At 34.8% G+C, this 12,471-nt stretch overlaps 1 protein-coding gene and 1 pseudogene across 1 annotated transcript; one reads left to right on the top strand and one right to left on the bottom strand.

The window, feature by feature from the left end:
* Positions 1-1,623: 1,623 nt before the first annotated feature.
* On the top strand, positions 1,624-1,994 carry LOC120156899 (auxin-responsive protein SAUR50-like). The gene has a single exon (XM_039168169.1). The coding sequence runs from the start codon at positions 1,624-1,626 to the stop codon at positions 1,954-1,956; it is 333 nt and encodes a 110-aa protein (XP_039024100.1). The 3' UTR covers positions 1,957-1,994.
* A 3,835-nt stretch (positions 1,995-5,829) lies between these two features.
* LOC120156888 lies at positions 5,830-10,866 on the bottom strand (annotated as a pseudogene).
* Positions 10,867-12,471: the final 1,605 nt, after the last annotated feature.

Below are 12,471 nucleotides of genomic sequence, written 5' to 3'. Positions count from 1 at the left end.
TAGAAAGGCATGAAAGGTAGCACGTACATGCATGTGAATCACTAATATTTTATCTGCCAATCGATTAAGAAAATCACAAGCTCGATGATCATAAATGGAACTGTACATTGATTACCTACATATCCGTCACTAGGGATGGCAAAAAAATCCGAACCCGACGGGAAAAACCGAAAATCGAATTAAACGGGTCGGGTTCGGGGATGATAAACGGGGACGGGAAAAACTCATTTATTTTAAACGGGGATGGGGACGAGGACGGGTTTGGTATCCCCGTCCCGATTACCTGATACCCGCCCCGATACCCGACCCGATAAATATTAAAAATAATTTTATATATATATATATATATATATATATATATATATATATATATATATATATATAATAATAATTTAATTTAAATAAAAATATATATTTAATTTAAATATATATATATACCCGGCCCGATTCCCGGCCCAATACCGACCCAATACCCGGTCTAATACCCGTTTAAATAACTGTTTATGCTAAACGGGAATACCCGTTTTCCCGCGGTTTTTTCCGATTACCCGACGGGGATCCCCGTTTAAATCCCCGCAGTTTTTAAATGGGGACGGGTACCGGTTTTTTAAACAGGGACGGGGGGACCAATACTCGGCCCGAACCCGGCCCGTTGCTATCCCTATCCGTCACCGTTATTATTATGGAATAATATTTGATACGTCAACACTATATAATTTTATTTCATATATCATCTATAAACTAAATATTGATATATATCATAAAATTTTAAAAATTAAATTTGTTGCTAGTAATATATTATCACTTGATGGGATTTATATTGGAGTTTCACTTTATGTGATCCTTAATTATGCATTTATTTAAAATAGTATCTATTTAAAATTTTATTTTTTTTATAAATGTAAGATTGTAACATATTTATTTAACTGAATCTTATTATAACTTTAAAATTGTCAACTCTCTGTTATTATGATATTCGAATATACTCCTTCACTTATTAAAGTTTTTAAGGAATCTATAACCTTATGAGACATGAATACGATTTTTAACGTAAATTAGAAGAGATGAATAAATCGCAGATGATATGAACTCTCTTTCACTTATTAAAGTTTTTAAGGAATCTATAATCTCAGGGGATATGAATGCGATTATTTACTTAAATTAGAAGAGATGAATTATAAATCGCATATGAGATGAACTTGTTATGTCAATCGTGGAAAGGAATAAGAAACATGGGGGAATCGAAGAAGTTTAAAGATATTTTCAATATCTGGCAATGGTATTTAATTCGATTAAATTTTGGATAAAATTGAATTACTATTTAAAGACGAAGTTCTTGAAATGTAGCTATTGGAGTTGATGAATTAGTTTGGTTGAAAGGCTTGAAAAAGGGTGATAGAAGAAGGCATGAAAAAGAGGGGCCGTGATGTCGCTTGGAAGGGCTGTCCTTAGAGCTTCATCATCAGACCCCTGTAAAAAAAGAAAAGAAAAAATAGACCCAAATCTCACAACTTTGTCCCCACAACCCCACATGATATTGTTTCTCCTCTCCTTTGAAAAATCCTTCTCACCATATAAACCCAACACCACCTCTCTCATTCTCCAGAGCTACAAACAACAACAATGGCGATCAACGGGAAATCGAGCAGACTGGCGCAGACAGCCCTCATAAAGCAAATCCTTAAACGATGTTCCAGCTTAGGGAAGAAACAACAATGCTACGACGACGATGATGAACAGCTAGGACTCCCTCTGGACGTGCCCAAAGGTCACTTCGTCGTATACGTTGGCCGGAACAGAAGCAGATACATTGTACCCATATCGTTCTTGACCCGACCCGAGTTCCAGAGGTTGCTCCGCCAAGCAGAGGAAGAGTTCGGATTCGATCACGACATGGGACTCACCATCCCTTGTGAAGAGGTTGTTTTCCGGTCTCTAACATCCATGCTCAGATGAAAATCAAAGCCTGGTTTCCATAGAGAAACGTTGAATTGAGATGAAGCTGCTTCTTTTGCTTCTCTCTCTCGTTTCCGAGTTGTTTAAACAGATCTGACACAAGAAAAAGCCCACAACAGAGATTGTTTGGTTTTCAGATTTGTAAATCTGAGAAAATATTTTCCTCGCCGAGGCCATTCGGGTTGTATATCAAGATTCAATTGTCAATGTACCCTGTGAGAGATTTAGGGGTTATCCCTTTTTTTCCTTATTATTATCAGGTCTTCTAGAAGGTGTAAATGAACACATCGTTCGTGAATCGTTTATATTATATTCGATTATTAAGTTAAATAAATGAGTGTGAACATATTTTTTATGTCCATTCAATAAGAAAATGAACATAAGTGTGTTCGGTTCGTTTATGTTCACGAATAAGCTCGTTTATAACCTCGCTTAGAAGCTTGTTTTTTTTAAATTAGTGAAGGAACATATTAAATTGAATATGATGAAATTGGAGTTTAAACTATGAATCCTAAGAAGTTTAAGCACTAGTTGTGTAGTTTTACCATTTCCCTATTATACATAGAAAACCCTTTTCCCATCTCTCTTTTCCCTTCTATTCTAAACTAAAAACTAATATGTACGTGAACCGTAAACGAATGTTAAATGAACATGTTTGCGAACAATTAAATGAATATATTAACTAACATTAAATGAATATATTCGTGAACGTTAAACAAACAAACATAAACACCTTCAAAAATAAATAAACGAACACGATAATAAAATTAAACGAACACAAACCGAACATTAACACCTTCAAAAATAAATAAATAAATAAACACGAACACATTCGTTCAAGCTCGGTTCATGTACACCTTAATCTTTCTCCTTTCAATTGAGAACACAAGCACAAGGCACACGTTCACTAGTTAAGGGTTTACTTTTATAAAAATAAATAAATAAATTCTAAAAATTATCACTTTTGTTTGAGTTTTATAAATATTTTCTCATTGTATTAAAAAAACATAAGATTTGATCACTTTCGTTTTGTTTTAATTAAGATATGTTCCCCGAATGTTAATGCATTAAACCTTTAACGGTTTGCTTATGTGGCTCCGTAAATATATAAAATTAAAATTGCATCATTTCCACATAGAAAATACATGAATTAAGTTTTGGTCACTTTCCTTTTATATTTGTACATTTTTGCTCACTAAATTTAAAAAACATAAGTTTTGGTCACTTACATTATTGTTTTTATTAAGTTTTGGTCACTTACATTATCGTTTTATTAAGTTTTAGTCACTTACATAGAAAATACATTATACTTGGACATTGAATGTCGTTAGTTTGATGATGTGACCCGTTAGTAAAATCGTTTAATTTTTATTTTAATCCCTACACTTAGACAAAATACTAATTATGTGACATTGAATACTCAAATCTCTGGTATTCTTGGTGCTTGAACCCGAAATCTCAAGGAATAACAACAATTCTTTTATCACTAAAGTCACCCGTACGATCACTATTATAATGTAACTGTAAAGCATATGCATATACAAATTAAACGACTCAGAATATATCAAAATCAATCCGTAAAAATATAACATTACATAATTAATTGAATAATTGTTTTAATTAAAACTAATTAAAAAATAACACTAGTCGCTCTCCTCTTTTCATTTTTTTTTGCTTTTAAGTTTTTTATTTATTTAACCGGCGGTGACACCAATTTGATGTTGATTACCGATCGTTGGTTCTTTTTTCTTTTTTTTTGTTTTAATAAGAATAATTCTACATTTAAGACGCGTTTATCTCTACCTTTGTGACACGTTTTTCCTTTTTTTTCTCTATTGTTTTTCATTATTTTATTTATGTTTTGTCGGGATAGGATTGAACGACTTCACGACTGATTAAGATAGCGCTTAATTGAAATCTTGTTGATCTTCTCTGCTATGCACCTTCGGATTGAATTTGGACGCGCGATTTTACGTTCGTGGATAGTTTCTCACGATGTTCGGTTCTGATTTGAAGTTCTCATTGGTCTTTCAATAGCTTAATTTTCTTTGGTGGTTCGTTTGCCGATACAATCAGATTTATTTATTCGAGTCTTTTGATTGTGTTTTTAACCTTTTCTATGTATGATCCTTATATGATCTAAAGTGATTATTTTCAATGTTATAGGAAAAGTCCAAATTATATTTAGTTTACAACATAATTGTAAACTCTTATTATAAATTCAAATATTTTCACTTTTAATAATACTAACGGGTTCTATTAAAAAAGTAATTAAAAAATTACATATAATTTATATAAGGTGAAACTTGATCTAAACCTTTGCTTTCGTCCTTGTCAAATTTAAATTAGAGATTCTGTGTGTAAATAAAAATTTAAGTAACATCAGTCGTTTGCCATTAATGTCTGGTTGATAATATTAATGTTGATCTTAATTCTTCATTATGTCTAATTTTCAAAATTGTTCAACTGTCGGTCATTTGATTTCAAGGACATAATGAAAGCCATTAATAGAGAAGGTAACAGAAATTGCTTTTAAACCCAAATTGGTCAAGCAAAGGCCAATAAAGTAGTGTGATCATGAAGATAATAAGCATATAAACATCAGGATTAAAAGCTCCATGTGCTTGTATCAAATCAGTAGTTACAATGTCACATTATATATGTTTTTAATATATATATATAATTCAAGTTAAGATCATGAAATGTTTATATTATACTTTTAAGAGAGTAAATTTAAAAATAATATTAATAGAAAAGGTAATCATAAACTGCGAACATAAACCATAAAATATTCGTTAAAAAATACAGTAAAACTGTTGGACTAAGTGAATCGCATAAAATTGCAACAAAGGTACGGTTTTAAAATTGAATAAAGTATATTGGAGGTTCTTAAATTATACTTAAATAATCTTTTGGGTCATTGAACTTTCAATAATTAAAATAATTATTAAATTTATCAAATTGTTACGTAGTGGTCACCTTGTAGTTTTTATGATCATAAAGTTTGATAGCTTTAATGATCATTTTACAATAGTTTAACAAAAAATATCGATCATTTTATAACAATTAGAAAAAAGATTATTTTATAATAATTTAATAACTTTCATTGTATTTCTAGAATTATATTGGAATTGAAAGTCAGAATTGTTTTATTTTAGGACAAGAATAGGTACCTATGTTGGGAGTTGGGCTGTTCTGTAGGGTTTGCATGTCTCAACAAAATGTGGGTTTCTTCTTCTTTGTTTTGTTTCAGATTTACCCATCGCATTGTGTACCCCCAACTTACCTATTAATACATACAACATATTCACAGTAACGTAACGTAAGCATGACGATGGAATTTTGAATACTTTCTATTACAAAAATAGAAAAATTCATATTAATTTGTTTAATCTCTTAAGATTTTTTTCTACTAAAAAAATACCATAAAAGAAATAATATTCGACTTTTTTGACTCCTTAAATCGAATGTCAAGATGCAATATTTAAAACATATTCCTAAACCCGAGAGTTAATAATTTTTAGTTATTTTTCATACGTTCAGGTCAGTTTTATTTGATTACATATTTTACTGTGAAAATATTTTTAAGATACTTTAATAAAGTATTGTTACTTTTTTTCGTAGTGTATTTGTATAATATTGTCATGTTTAACCTATGTCGCTTTTATCATGTTATTGGGTAGGCTTCAAATGAACAGGACTTCTACAAATCCAAAATGTATTCAGCATTCCAAAACTATGTTACATTCACTTAGGCAAATCACACAGGATAGCATATACAGTCATCGGTTACAAATTCTAACCTTTGGTTCTTCCAATTATTTCAAAGTGAAGAGTTTCTATGTCCATGAACTGCTTTCTTAAACACCATTCTTTCCTTTGGAGGAAAAGAACGGCTAAAGCCTCTCGAATGTTTCTCCGGCGTTGTTGTGGCAGAAGTCGAAGATTGAGTGCTAGGACTGTGTTTTGAACAGACAGGTGATCTCAAAAGGTTTGCTTCGGTGTCAGAAGGCTGCACGGTGTGTTAAAGCACTCCGTAGGGATTCTGCACCAGTCGGGATCCGTGGCCTGATTCAGCAGTGTCTATCTCTACCTGGTAGTCTTGCAAGTTCATGCCGCTGGTTGTGGGTCCATCCTCACAGAGACCTTCACCCTTCTGACTACTCCCATTGTAGGGTGATCCCATCTTATCGGTTTTGAGGGTGGAGTGCTTTCAATTGCTTGCCGAGAAGGAATATGGTTTCTTGACATTCCGCTAGCTTCTCGGCTGCAGCAGCTAATTCTTTGTCCTGTTGTCAACATGAACAATCTTAAAGTCAGGCGTGTTAAATTGCAGAAGAAAAATAGAACCTAGGAAGAATGACTTGTACAAGAAGTCTCATGGTTGCAAATAAGAAAACCCTGTTGACATGGATTGTTCCATTAGAAAATGGATTCAAAAGTGATCATATCATGACCATATCCGACACTATAATGCGCTCGTTATTATTGTTAACATTAACATTAGGTTTCATGGTTTAAAGAAAAAGACGACATGAAATATAGTTTCACCTGCTTGTTCTTGAGGTCGTTATCGTCTGCCGAACAAACTGAACATTTCCCATTCCTAAACGTGATGGAAAAAAATTATGTTATTATATGAAAATACGCAGGCATATAGGATCAAACGACAAAGAGTTGGTATTAACTTTAAATTGTATGAAAAGAGTGCAATGCTTACATTTTCAATTGATCTTCTAGTTCCTTACATCGGGCAGAAGCATCATGATGACTTATCTTTTCATCTTGAAGCTCACTTTCCAGAGTTTCGATTTTTTCTCTGAGATGGATCACCTCGGTCTCTAACTTCTTTGCGCGTGTTTCAAGTGACCTGTATGACTCTGCCATGCACTTGAGCTGTGTCTCAGCCAAGCTGTTTGATTTTTGAGCAGATGCCAGTTGAGATTTTGCTTCTTCTAGAAGCTGCTCGGTTTCATATAATTGAGACTTGGTCATCTCCAGATTTTCAGTACATAGAGAAAGGTCCGTTGCCAAGTTTTCTTTCTCCAACTTCAAATCCTCTAACACTTCCATAGAGATGTTGCTCGTTTGTTTTGATTCATATTCCGAGACCATGTTTCCATCATCAGCACCCTCAGAATTGGAAGTTGGAATCGAAATGTGGGCACAGCCATTTTGATATCTCCCTTCTGATGAATCATTTTGATTTACCTTATTTTCTGGTAAAATAACCTTATCTATGCATTCAGAACTATTGATTTCGGCAACACTACTGTTGTAGCCGAGCACATTGAATCTTATTTCACTGGCTATGGCTAAAACAGTAGAAAGATCAAAAATAAAATCACCCAAACTCACATTACTACATAAGACCTTATTGTAGGTGACAGAGAACTCATCAATTTTGTGGCTTAATCCATTGCTGTCGGAAGAGAAGTCAACTGCCCTTGATTCTTTTCCCAGGGACAGTACAAAGTCATGAATCTGAGAAATTGCAGCAGTTAATTCTCGACTTATAGTTTGCACAGTTTCTGAAGCCACCTTATCACCTTGGGGCACATCAATTTCCTCTACAGTTAAGCTACCATTTCCATGATGGTCCTGTCCATTGCATGTGCCATTAGAGTCATGCACCTCCTTGGCGACACCAATGACAGAGTGCTGGCTCAGGGTATCATGTGCATCTTGAACGGCACATTTGACGTCCCCAAGAATTTTCTGCACATCAGCATCCTTGGACATTAATTCAAGCACTATAGAGAGCTTTGTTTGAATATTCGTAACAAGCAATTTGTCTGCATCAGATTCAGTATAGACTTCTGACAAATCCATATTTGTAGACCCGGGATTTGCTGATGGTGATAGATCATACTGCTTTTCAGACTGGAGTTCTTTACAAGAATCTCTCCCGATGCATCACCGTTAACAGTTTCCGGTGTCTTATTGTTGGTACAATCTGAAATGTTGATTGCACCATTTGCAGTTGAATCATTCGGAGAACACGCCAACTTCTCCATCTCAAGAAAATCGTCCATGAGATCCAGGTGCTTTGCATTTTCAGTTCTACTCGACTTTTCAATGCTCTTTTCCTTCTTGAATGGAGACAGCTCAGAGATCGCATCTGTTGTCATGAGTCGGCACAACTTTTTTTATTATTTCCATCTTCAGACACGGAAGTCACACTTGGTGAATTGCTAGCATTTCGACTTGAGAAAACTTCAGGAATCTGAATAGCTTTTGAGGGGGTGCTTTGTTGGTTGCCGATGGTGAGTTGCGCTTCTAAAGTTAGAAGCTTGCTAGATGTCTGAGCGCACATATTCCTAGACGCCAGTAGTTCACCGTTACGCGTTGCCAAAGCTTCTTTCAGCATCTTTGTTTCTTCTTCCATTGCTAATAATCGTTCCGTGAGAAACTCATTTTCTTTCTGGAATTTCTGTGCCTTGTCAAGGGAAAAGTCGGTCACAGTGGGCATGTGTGGACTAGAAGGCCGGGCAGGAGACCTCTTTATTCGAGTATCTCCGTAGTCCCGTCCTAAACTCTCAACCTCTAGCTTCATTTGGGCAAGTGCAGCAGGCCCGGGCAGCTTTTCCGCACGAGACCTCGCAGCCTTTGGCACTCCGCTTCTAGCTTTGCTATCTTTTTGGCACCCTCCATATGCTGCTTGTTAGCTGCTTCTGCAGTTCTCATGCTCATATTTCTTTCCTCGTTACGAATTTCTAGCTCTTTGGAAGCTACATGAAGCTCATACTTCAGTGAATTTATTTCCCTGTCGCACGATCTATGTTTCCCTTCAAAAGCTCAATTTCGGCCTCAGCTCTTGACTTTTTCTTCAGTAATCTTGACCAGCATGTTAGAACGTTCTTGCAAAGACCTAGAAATTGCAGCATTGTCAGAGTCGGACTTAAGGAGCTCTTGTTCTAAATTAGCTATCTTCGCTTCAAGCTCAAACTTAATCTGTTCACATTGCTTGTTTTTGCTAACAGCCAAATCTTGCAACTTCCATTCATGTTCTTCCTTTAGATTTTGGATTTGTCGCATGCATTCCTTAAGAGCGCCATCCAAATGTGATGCCTTATCTTCAGCAGTGAGCTTCAACAGGTAACAGATTCAAGATGATTTTTCAACGCCAAGGCCTCTTCTTCAGCCTTTTCCCAACCTACAGTAAAATCAACAGCAAAGATTGAGGGGGGGAAAAATCAGGCCGAGCTTAACCGGAAGACATTAGTCTTACATTAGACACTGAACATTCGAGCAAACTAACCCGAGACTGCTTCTTCTGCAACTTTAGTGTGCTGTTTCACCAAGTCTTCCTTGGTAGTAATCTCTGCATTAGCAGCAGAGAGCTTTTCATTCAAGTCCTTGATCTCATCCTCCAATGCCTGAACTTGTTCCTCGTATGTTTTCACTTGATTTTCCAAACCAGTGAGGTGCGAATACGATTCCATGGAAATTTGAACGTACTTCTGTTTTTTGTAGGTATCCTATTCAACGAAAATCACAGAATCAGTATCCGATAATAAAACAGCTCAACAAATTTAGATGATAAGCAGATCCCAATCTCTGTTCCAGCTGAGATAATGCACTTCGAATTAAATGAAGAATTAAAAGGAAGCCTAAGCAAGTATGTTTACTGTTCATTTTAGCTAAGTATAAAAGATTTACCTGGTCGGTTTGAGCTGCAGCTGAGGCCAAAGTAGCGGCGGTGGCATCTGCTTCAGCAGCAGCAACTTTATCAGCTTTATCGGATGATTTTTTCTTCCACGGCCACCGACGGTCCATTATTTGCAACCCTTGTGTAGCCTGTCAAGAAGAGCATATAATTTGTATGGAAAAATTAAACATCATAGCCTCCCTCCAACCCGAAAACAAATCTATAAGAATACACATTGCGGCCACCCGATTTCGAATACTTTATTTTCTGATTGAAAAGGAAACAACTTCAAACCAAATTCAATTCCCTCAAAAACCATAACCAGAAACATGTTTGATGACACTGACGGCTAATTGTTTCTGGTATTAATTCACCAAACTAGTAATTGTTTTCAATTAATTGTCACCGAGAATCCTAAGAACAAAGTTAATTTTTTTTACTAGAATATACTTTGACCAAATCAAATTACACAGCTGTCAGAAAATCGAAGTTTTTCTTCTCTTTCATCCCATTTTCTTAGCTACCAAACAGAAAGTAAAGTGAAGGGGAAAAGGATGCAAGCTTGAAAATCTACAAAGCAGATCGTACTACTAGAATGTAGAAGAGACAGGAGTTTGGCAGAAACGTGATGGAAAAAGACAAGCCGTCAAATTTAGAAACTGAAATATAAATATACAAGAAATTGAATCAGATGAGATTGAAATCTCGAGCAAAACCGAGTTCATCAATGGCTTCAGGTGAAATCTAAAAGATGTAATAAAAATCCGAACATAATAAACCTCACCGAAAAAAAAATCAACAAAAATCTCAAAGGAAACATTTTACTGAGCGTGAAACCGAAATCTCTCTTGCAATTAAAAAACAAACAACTAAATGCAGAGGTAAAAACATTTTCTTTTTCATTTTTACTCACTGTGCACAGTTCAACCGTGCTAGCACCAGCAACAGTTTATAGTTAAACTAAAAAGACTAACCAATCAATCAACAACTATCAAGCAAATGAGGCATTATTTGATAAACTGGACTTACCTTTGAGAAATGTAGCTTTGTAGAGTGAGTTCAGTGTGAAAAAAAGAGTGTTGTTTGAGATTTAAAGATTAAGATCTTCTTCGGTGGTTTCTTGTTATCCGGTTTTCGAGAAACTGAAACAAGTGGCGGCGTTGGCAGTCGAGGAAAAGGCGGAGGAGAGCAAGGAAAGCAGTGGTGGTGGTGGAGTTGGGTAATCAAATTACAAATGTTGCGAAGGGCAAAATAATCAATCACCTTGAAAAGTTATAATAGTTGTTCTGCTAATATGACAGATGAAAAATATTGACAACTTCTGGTTACATACATTAGGTACATATATGGTAAGAAAGGTAAATTCCTTGTACTGAAACTAGATTCTTTTACCCAATGTTTACCTTCATTAAATTCTCTGATTCTATTTCATATATAAAATAAAAAAATAATGAAATAATTTTATTTATATAATATTTATATCATATGATTATTCCAATAATAATTAAAATGACCATATTTTTTTATTAAATTAAGATATTTTTAAATATAATATCTATTCTAAAGACTCATTATTTAATGATGAACACTTAAATATCCTATACATCTCTATACTTAAACTTAAAATCTTTACAAACAATAATTATTTTTTAACCCCTGTAATAACTTTACCGTACAAAATACGATCATACTCTTTGATCTATCTCTGATTATATTATTATTTAATATTTAGAGTATAATATACTCTTGTGGTGGAAGCAACAACTGAGCTGTAAGCGATATTAGGGAAAGTTGTGCTGTGTATGCGATAGATTGGTGTTTAGTAAGTTACGACTTTGGACCACCGTCACCACTCACCAGTCAATTTACAGCTAATAATGAAGGTTTTTTTAATCGTAGTCTTGTCTGCTATCATGCTCCGTCGCCTGCATCAGCATCTCACCGTTGAAATCTAATTTTCTACAGTACATGGGCACTTGGGACAAATTATTTAATGTTGCTGATCTTCGACCCCACTTACATAAATGCTGCTTTCTGCTTTGGATGCATACTAATTTTAGAGAGATTTTATTGCGGAATTCAAGGTGAAAAGAAAATGTATAATTTAAGATCTCCTTCTGAAGCCTCCTTGTCCCATTGAACCTGTCGACACTCCGTCAACAATTATACGTCTTCATGCAAACCTTTCCGTGTATTGGAGTTTCAAAAAATTTGTATCTTCCGAGAACAGATTTTTAGTCAATTATGTTACATAAGTGAGAGTCGAGATTTAGACAATACCTCTAACATATCCACGTAATCTTTTAAAGCGAAAGTAAATGTTTAACTACTAATATTTACCTAATCTATTAACATACAATTAGTTATGATGATCCCATGACTGACAATCAGCATTAGAGGTCTATAACCACTCTTAATCTAGATTGGAACGGGACTAGAAGCTTTACCACTCTCACGTCGTGGTTTTCATTATGTGTAACTCACTTTCCCCATCATTCTACCTTATTATGATCCAGTTTTCACGTCCAAATCAAAAGAGATGAATCACCCATGATAAAAGAACCAAATTAAATTTGTCTTCGTGAATAAATGTTATCTTAAACCACTCAACATATATGAGTTTTCAATTGTTTAAATAGAATCTTTTAAACATGTATTTATTAAGTGATTGAACATAAAACTAATATAATTATATATCGCCGTTGCCTAAATCGTGCTCATACAATTACATGTCTCTAGCACGTACTGCGTACGTTTATTTTTTAAAACAATTGATTTATCTTAAGGACGACAATCTAATCTGAATCCAACGACTTCAGGTCGGGTCGGATGTTTAAAGAGGCATGGTCAAGTTCAAATGAAGG

This window comes from Hibiscus syriacus, unplaced genomic scaffold (assembly GCF_006381635.1).
Source record: "Hibiscus syriacus cultivar Baekdansim isolate YM2019G1 unplaced genomic scaffold, ASM638163v2 tig00002840_pilon, whole genome shotgun sequence".
Lineage (NCBI taxonomy): Eukaryota > Viridiplantae > Streptophyta > Magnoliopsida > Malvales > Malvaceae > Hibiscus > Hibiscus syriacus.
This window is presented reverse-complemented; position numbering and strand designations above follow the sequence as displayed.